At 42.1% G+C, this 9,291-nt stretch overlaps 1 protein-coding gene across 1 annotated transcript; it reads left to right on the forward strand.

Annotated features, from left to right (window-relative positions):
* Window positions 1-266: 266 nt before the first annotated feature.
* On the forward strand, window positions 267-5,981 carry lipg (lipase, endothelial). The gene is made up of 10 exons (XM_058071359.1): window positions 267-541; window positions 1,262-1,452; window positions 1,581-1,760; window positions 3,029-3,140; window positions 3,217-3,435; window positions 3,507-3,749; window positions 3,842-3,962; window positions 4,036-4,263; window positions 4,330-4,434; window positions 5,319-5,981. Exons 1-10 carry the CDS (start codon window positions 454-456, stop codon window positions 5,329-5,331), a joined length of 1,500 nt encoding a protein of 499 aa, XP_057927342.1. The 5' UTR covers window positions 267-453; the 3' UTR covers window positions 5,332-5,981.
* Window positions 5,982-9,291: the final 3,310 nt, after the last annotated feature.

Raw genomic sequence — 9,291 nt, forward strand, 5'->3', positions numbered from 1 at the left:
TTTTGTGTTAATTCTACACTTTACTACACGTAGATAAGCCATGTGACCTTCATACTACACTAGTGCACGTTTATTTTTGTTGTTTGTGGGTTTTTTTATGGGGGCTTGCGTCAGTTGCGCACACCCCACCAAGACGCAACGTGAGAAGCTTTTACTACGACTTCATTCAACTTAACCACGCCCCTCAACGTAAACAAATGGGGGCTTGACCAATCAGATGCGCGACAGATCAGCCGATGATCAGATGACTGAAAGGGGGAAACTATTTAAAACTCTAATGAGCGCATTGGTGCAAGTTGGTACATTTTTCTGGAGCGAAGCGCATCAAGGCAGGGCGCACCGATCGTGAGGCACAGCTGCCGCCCGGCTTCCTTCATTGTTCTCTTCTTTTTTATCACTACACACACACACAGCAACATCAGGAAAAACGCTTTTAAAATATACTAGCCTGAAATGAATCAGAAAGACTATTTGTTGCGGACGCTTCTGCTGCTGCTGTTGTGTGCTGCTGCATTTACCCTCGGACAAAACAGCTTTGGAGGTAAGAAACGTGCTTTTTTCATTCATTTAATCATTAATGGAGTTTCTTTATAGTAGCACACTTCCAATATGTCCTGGTTAGTTGATTAGATATGGTGAGCAGATAAACTGGGAATGGATCCAATTATGTTTAAGAAAGCGACGTGTCCTTTTTAGGGAGAGCGGTCGTCAAGTGCAGTGTGTCAGAAGAGACACGCCACGTTTGACACACAATTAGTTTGGGAGAGGAATGAACGTCTTTTACCTTGAAATGATTTTATGTATTTATGGCCCATTTATTTACTCTGCAAAGGGCCGTCGAGTTCATTGGTTCAATTCAAACATGCCCTTTCACTATTGGCCTGAAACGTAGCATTTGGAATATTGTCATAGTTCTAACAACCTGCTTCTGCTGGCATACGGATATTCAACTCTATTATGTAGCAAACAAACCATATTATAACAAACCATAACCCGAGGAGTGTGATAGTGAGATATAATGCAAGAGCAAGGTGAACTTCAAACTGCCTTTACCTTCATTTGAAATGAGGCCTATCCCTTTTAATTTGATGGCGGCCATGTTTTTCAACCAATTTCAGCACACTACAGACGTGTCCCAAATTTTTGGGTGCATCACTCTATACAGGTGCATGTTTTTACACACTTGACCTTTTGGTTTTTTCAGTAATTGAAGACTTGTAATGGTGTGTAAATATTAACCACATCTGGGGCTTCCACTCAGGTGGAGCTGGAGGATCGGATGAGTTTGCAAATGAAAGCGGCTCTCTGGATGGCACCATCAAGTATAACATGAGGAAGAGTTTAGATCTGGACCAGGAGGGCTGCTATCTGCAGGCTGGCAAGAAGGAGTGTCTGCAGGAGTGTGGCTTCAACGCCACAGCCAAGACCATCTTCATCATCCATGGCTGGACGGTAGGCTATATCCAGTAGACACTTTTACAACTACATGTTTGCTAGATGTTTCTTCTGGAACCGCAGCATCGTTGGAATGCGTCATACATGTGTGACCTATAGTGTTAAAAGGGGTTTTGTGTGTGCAGATGAGCGGCATGTTTGAAAGCTGGATGCAGAAGCTGGTGTCTGCTGTCATGCAGCGAGAAAGCGAGGCTAACGTGGTAGTAGTGGATTGGATATCCATGGCGCAGCAGTTGTACCCTGATGCGGTCAACCACACACACACCGTCGGCCTGGACATCGCGGCCATGCTGGACTGGCTTCAGGTACATGCTTCCCCTGCTTGATAGTTCCCTTTTTTAAACTTTGAATAGAAACCGGACCTGAAACTTTGCTAAATGCTACTGAAACTGAATGCTATTATATTAGCCAGGACATCAGGTACGGTACATATGTCTGTACACTCTTGCAGGGTTTCACACATCTTCAGGTTACACAAGCTAATGATAAAGTCCATAACAGACATTCATGAACCAAAGAGGCCTTAACAAAGTATACGTAAATCTTAACAATTGGTGACACATTTATAAATGACTCCATTTGACCTCAAGTTGGGGCACAGGTAGCCTCCCTGCAGAATTTAAAATATAGGTGGGCCTTCTACTGCCTGAAAAAAGAATTTGGGTCAATGCATAACACCTTATGCTATATTTATATGGCCATTTTCTGTCGCCACTAGATTATCCAGTATCAATTTTATAGATAATATGGATTTCCTCAATGCAGTACCTTTTTTTGAGAAGTTTTAAAATGATTTTTTCATCTTAAAATGTGACAAGATATCTCCTTCAGAAAAACCTTTCGTTCTGCTAATAAATAATCGCATAATAAATGAAAATTAAGTTGATGATTTTGCTGCCCTAAATATATTGCCATGTGCATTTTTGTGTTTTTGGTAAACGGGCAGGAAAAGAGTGCCCTTGGTGCCTTAGTTTCAGCACTTTGGCATGTTTGTTCCATAAAACAATGGATTGAATGGAGTGAGCCCCTTTGTTAGTCATAGAGTCCCTTTTTCTTTATGGGGGGAAGGCGGGGCTGCTAGCATACACACAGAGTGCAGAAGATGGAATATATAATTTTTTCACTGTACTTTTACTTCATGTTAAAATCCCGTCTTTGGTAAAATGGGATATATACGAGTAGCCATTGTACACCTTGCACAGATGAACTATTAACAGAAATGTACTCTGCACAGAACCATTGTATATAGTAAGAAAATGGTTTCTGAAATATGAGTGCTGTATGATACCGTTTTGGTCAGAGCGTGTGTAAAATGTTCCTGGAGCTGCTACCATGCGTTTAAAATTGGATCAGCCCACAAAATGTCCAGCCAGAAGAGCCGCTCGGCTGCTTTCATGCTGCAAAGTGGGACAAAAGAGTGTTCTAGTGAGACAGATGGTAGAGGCGGTGTAGCAGGAAATCCTTGTCCAAGTTAGCAGAGCGTGGCTCAAATGGAGGCAGGCTAGCCAACAACTAGCATTTGTTCACTACAGCAGGTGCTGATGTGTTTTTTTTTTTTTAAATATTTTACCAGGATGAGCTACATTTGCCTCTGGAGAATGTGCACCTGATCGGCTACAGCTTAGGTGCCCACGTAGCAGGCTACGCTGGAACCCACGTTCGAGGGTCCGTCGGGAGAATCACCGGTACGTTAAGTCCAATGCGGGTCTCTTAAGACACATGTCCTTGAACTCAACTAACAGATTGTGGTGTCTGGACCAGGTTTGGACCCGGCAGGGCCGATGTTTGAGGGTGTGGAGGAGGACAAGCGCCTCTCTCCGGATGATGCAGACTTTGTAGATGTTCTTCACACCTACACCCGGGAAGCTTTAGGGGTGAGCATCGGTATTCAACAGCCAATCGGTGATATCGATATCTACCCCAACGGCGGTGACGTCCAACCCGGGTGCGCACTTGGCGATGTGTTGGCAGTCGCTGGAAGTAAGTCACGGACAAAGTCTGATTCCGGTTATTGCTTCCCATTTAATTGACACCAATTCTCTCCGCTCCAGATTTCATGGAGGTGATGAAATGTGAACACGAACGAGCCGTGCACCTGTTTGTGGACTCCTTGATGAACAAGGACCACGTCAGCTTTGCCTTCCAGTGCACAGACTCGGACCGCTTCAAGAAGGGCATTTGTCTGAGCTGCCGCAAGAACCGCTGCAATAACATTGGCTACAACACCCGTAAGATGCGCAAGAGGCGGAACAGCAAAATGTACCTGAAGACGCGTGCAGACATGCCCTTTGGAGGTGAGTCACCATGTTATGATATTGTGCTTATTTGAATGAGACTGATAAGAATATAATCAGTGGATGAATCATGAACCCATTTTATTTTGAAGGCTACCACTACCAGATGAAGATGCACGTGTTCAACAGGAAGCAGTCTGATAACGCAGACCCAACGTTCCATGTCAAGTTGTTCGGCGCCCATCATGACACTGAAGACATTTTTGTTGACGTGTGAGTACAACATAGAGTATACCTCATCACCTTACCTCACAGCAGCTTCCCTAATTCCATTCTCCTCACGCAGCCATGACGAAACAGTCGGCCTGAACCTGACAAACACCTTCCTGGTGTTTACCGAGCAGGACATCGGCGATTTGCTGAAGATCCACCTGAGCTGGGAAGGCGACGCCGACTCCTTGAGCTCTGTCTGGAAAAACATCAAAAAGACGTTCTGGGCCTGGAATACGACACCTCCGACACCTGTCCTGGAAGTCCGACGGATTCGTGTGAAATCTGGAGAAACTCAGAAGAAGTAAGCTGGCATTGATTAAACCAATTATGTCGAACTTGTAATCTGAGTCTTGTGTTGTCATTTCAGGTATACGTTCTGTGCCCAAGACCAATCCAAAACGGAAATCTCTCCAGGTGAAACAATCGTTTTCGTCAAGTGTCGTGATGGCTGGGAAGTGAAGCCAAGGAAACGGTAGGTTTGAGTACCTACAGGCGCTAAATGGGCACCAAAGTCGCACACTAGTGAAGTAAACCATGCACCCATAGACTCTGCAGTTCATTGAATAGAGGCATCAACAGGAACATTTCTGGTCACTTTTTATCCCAGAACACGTTAGACCAGGGGTCTCAAACTCAATTTACCTGGGAGCCACTGGAGCTAGGGTCTGGGCAAGGCTGGGCCGCATCAGGTTTTCCAAAAAAAACAACGCATTTATTAAAAACAGAAAAATATACAAACTTTTTCAGTGCTTTGGTTCCGACTTTCTACAATAAAAGCTCTGATAAAACATTCCACTGTTCTCAAATATCTTAATTTTTATTTTTCTGCACAAAATAAGATGAAAAATAAACAAATCAAGAATAAAGAAAGTCAATCAATCAGTAATAAATAAATAAATATAATAATAATAATAAAACGGCAAATAATAAACTTAAGAAACCACATATAGTTGGTGGGTAGACACATTATTTTTTTCAGATTAAAATTAACAAAGCATTATTAGAACATGACAAAACACAACTATAGTCACATTTATACTCTTTTTATTTACAACATATTGCGCAACTGCAGGGTCTTGAGACACATGCTAACTCGCAAACTAGAGAGCTAGCGACCTAAACGGTAGCCTTCAAGTTATTTCCTTTAAACTTAAATAGCCAAAAACTTACCACTTCCACACGGATTGGGATGATAACTATTAAGTTCTTTAACATGAACATTAATCAAACGTAATAATTTTTTTCTGGGTACATGATACCATACAGCATCCATATCAAACTTGCGCGGGCCGCACTAACATTAAACTTTCATATCAAGGCGGGGGCCTCAAACTAGTGTCCTGTTCTTGTATCCAGAGTGCCCATGTAACGACGCAACGCCTGATGCAGTGTCATCACCACGGGGACCCAACACGTCGAAAAGCGAGAAGCACTGCCTTTGCTTTATCTGAGCACTTTTTCATGGGAGGAGAAGTAGGTGGATGGATCGACGCACGGTGGGAGGAGCTTAAGGTCTCGGACATTGAAACTAACTGCACCTGCATGGTTGGTTCCTGAAAATCGGGGACTCTGAGGGAGTCGGTCCAGCGGTAAGAAGTAAAGCTGGATCGGAGGCCACTGCTCGAGTTACAGAATGTTTCTTCATAAAGTGGGCTAGCGGCCATACACCAGCTATTGTAGTCTCTATACTGTACATTTTTAAGTGTTTGTTTTTTTTTTAATTTATGAAACAAAATTGAAGCACTGCAAGACCAATGTTATTTATCATAGCACATCCCATAAATGAAATGTTGAATGGCTTCCTAGATGCAGTAATTGTGTATGTGTGGGTGATTGTGACCAACAAGTGTGCCTTTCTGCTGAGTGAGATTACTGATACACTGTATACCTGGAAGAGATGCCCATCTCATTGCACATGGTTTGTTTTTGTGCTTCGTGTTACTGTATGTACTGTGGGGTGTGTTTATGTACATAATGTAAATAACCTTTTGGAAAAATTAATAAATTCACCTGTTTGTATTTTGTCTCGCTGCTTCTTTATACTGATTTTACATTATATTTGCCAAATCTGGTGTACAAAAACAAAATTGTGCATGATCGTACGGCATACAAGAAAAACGGCAACACACAATCTTTGAAAGTTTAAGCAGTACAGAAGCGCATCTAGCGGGCCTAGAACCTCTCATTCTTCAAGTGATTTTATTAGTTGCCTTGCACGTTTGCACTTGTCGTGATAATCATCTTTCAGCACGTACATAAGAGAGATGGACTTGTCAGACTTTGCAAAGGAATGAATAAAATTCATTCAGAAAAACTGCCTCGTAAAAAGGTTTTCTCCTTTTTTTTTTAACACACTAACCAAATCACACTCAAATAGATGAGTAACAGAATGACTTTGTTTTGAAAGTGTGGGACCCACAATAGTTGGGCTTGTTAATTGTTCATAAAGGCATCTTGGACAGTATGGGGGTCCTCTAGAACCCGAAACGCTTGCCATGGAGGGCCGAGACACTGCAGATTTTCTTTCCAGCCGGTCACTAAAACAGGTGATTTTAATAATCAGCACCTCCTTCCATTTGAGGGAAGGAGCTTGTCAATTAAATCACCTGCTGGAGAGAAAACCTGCAGTGTCTCAGGCCTCCATTGATACATGTGCAGGTATTATCATTGCATATGCCATAAGAGTTGATGTGCTGTGTGTTACAGGTAGGAAAAGCAATGCTTAACTTACTATGTTGGTGGTAAACATGTTAGTAATGTGAATATAGTATAGTTCTGGTTTTGAAACATATTTAGAAACCTGTAGGAATACTATATGGTGTTGCAGTAAAAAAGATCACTGTTCGCCTGGATTTCTTTATGTCCAAGTGTGCGACAAAAGTCAATTAGCCAAATGTGTGATGGTAACCATAGAACCTCCAGTACATTTCTCTGGGGACACAGAGGACCAAATGGTACTTTGAAACAAAGTTACCATTTCGGCTTTCCTATTGCATTTTTTTAGTAAATGCTGTCACAGATTTTCAGTGTCTGCTTTTCTATTTCAAGAGTGGTTAGCACCACAGGCAATAGAAGTCATCGTCTTCTTTTACTGTTGCTTCATTTTGAAGGGTATGCCTTGTTGTTGCCCCCTGCAGAGTGGAGGAAGTACTGCATGAATGAGCACTTCTCTTGTGCTCTCTGAATGGTTAGCATCAGCTCCCTAAAACAGACACCGAAACAAAACAATCAATTCAATTCTGTTCTTTTTGGATTACGATAGCAGCCCATATTCCCCCAAATTGATGTGTGCTACTATAAAAGTGAGCAGGAAAAACTAAACTACAAGAACAAAAGACACTTCTGCCACCTAGTGGCCAGTTTTATGGCATTAAAATTGCTCTAAAGTTCAAACCATTAGTGAGGAGTTGCCTCAGCACTTCATTTACTTTCTTGTGCAAAATAAATACGTTATTGGGATGAGGCGTTCAGGTTTATAAAAATGTCTAATTCAGGCTGCATTTCCACCATGTGACCCACTACCTGGAGTAACCTCACAGCGTGTGGCCATGAAGTTGTTGGTTTGGTGACTCCATCGTCCAACTCCCATGTACCACACTGCACTGACTCTTTAGTCACTGTCTGCACTTTGAAATGGAACTTTTATGTGTCATGCTTGGTTGGACAGACAAATACACAGTACTGCCTGGAAACACTTGGATGCCACTGCAGTTTTTCCTTTAATGTTCGACTTTTTTGTGTTGCAAAATGTACTCAATTTGCTGACCACATGTCCACTTGGATCTACAGTGAGTCAGTTCAAAATCACCTCTGCTGAACAATGAGCAGTAATGGGTCGAATAGTTGATTCTCAGCTGTATGGATGGACACTGTCTGTCCGCTGCTGTCTCGCCAGCTCATAATGAAGTGTTGCAATGGAATGGAACAATGTCTTTTTGTTTTGCTGCCTACACACAACTTGATGGAAGAGCCAGGAAAAAAAAAAGATTCTCGAGCTTGTGTTACAATGTGGCTTCTCTTGAAGCATCCATACTATTAGCACAAATCCTCTCAAGCCAAAAAGCACATGATCCCAAGGGATTTTGGATCATTTTAGAGCAACAGTAAAATCTGACAGTTCTTTCGTGTGTTTAACCCTCCTATTCACATTTTACCCATGGGTCAATTTGACCCTATGGATATTTGTCTCCAGAAAATAATTAACAGACAATTGTTGACCGAGTTTTTGTGTCAGGCTCTTTATTTGTTGAATACTTGATGATGAAACCCTGACGTGTCCTTCAGCACCACCATCAGGACACGTTTTTAAAATTAAAATGAATTTACACTCAAATATTTACATTTACTGACAACATTAATGACCTGAAGATTATGTACGTTATTTATTTTTATTTTTTTTTGGGCAAATATATGAAACATTACAGTGCATTTCTTACATCAATTGCTTCAGGACTATAGAACGCACTTGTTCACATCTTAATACGGTACACAAAAACACCATACCCCGAATGATTTTTTTAAACTTTTGATTGAAAGTACATTTTTTGTCCAAGCAGCTTGTAAGATGACTAAGTTAAACAACCATCTTCATTCCCCTCCTGGGATTTCAAACTATGAAAGCTGTTGAAGTTATATAATTCCTTCATCACACACTTTGTCAGTCTCTCTCTTTCTCTCTCTCCGTTGTCACTTTCTAAGTCAATTCCGTCTCACTGTAAATTAGCTCTTTAGCTTTTTAGTTGTCTTCATCATGCAGTAGTCCAGTCTTTCAAAACCCACTTGTGATTTTTGACACACTATAAAGACAGACACACTATAAACCTTGCAATCATATTGCAGCGTCAGTCGAAATAGGAACTATTCAACAGTTTCCCTTTGTCTGTTCAGTGTGTTTGCAGTATGTTTCCGTGTGTCCGCCAGTGACGGCACCCTCTCAGGACACTGATCCATTTACTTCTCAGTGTGAGGTTATAGGACACTGTAAGGAGATACATTTTATCCGAGAGGAGACTGAGGGCAGCATAAAAGTGGGCCATTGCAGAAAAGTGGAAACTGTGGAGCATAGTACTGCAACGTCCAGTTTATTTTTGTACAATCTTGCTGTGATGATGAGGTAATGACCAATGAGTGACCCCCCCCCCCCCCCCCCCCCCAGTGTTTTCTCACCCATTTGGTATTGGCTCAGCATGTACTTCTCGCATTGTTGGCACATGTTGGCCCAACTGCCACATCAGCTGGTGGTGGCTCGTGGTCTCATGATGCCAAAATTCCATGCACACACACTGATGGAAGACCTCCATGTCGGTGAGAAGCCACTTGGAGGAAGTCC

The sequence above is a fragment of the Doryrhamphus excisus genome, chromosome 4, assembly GCF_030265055.1.
Source record: "Doryrhamphus excisus isolate RoL2022-K1 chromosome 4, RoL_Dexc_1.0, whole genome shotgun sequence".
Taxonomy (NCBI): Eukaryota; Metazoa; Chordata; class Actinopteri; order Syngnathiformes; family Syngnathidae; genus Doryrhamphus; species Doryrhamphus excisus.

Excerpts from the sequence above, each read along its gene's own strand:
- lipg (XM_058071359.1), top strand. The coding sequence starts at position 454 with ATGAATCAGAAAGACTATTTGTTGCGGACGCTTCTGCTGCTGCTGTTG. Across the intron at positions 3,436-3,506 it reads TGTGTTGGCAGTCGCTGGAA|ATTTCATGGAGGTGATGAAA; the intron begins GTAAGTCACGGA and ends TCTCCGCTCCAG. Across the intron at positions 4,264-4,329 it reads TCTGGAGAAACTCAGAAGAA|GTATACGTTCTGTGCCCAAG; the intron begins GTAAGCTGGCAT and ends TTGTCATTTCAG.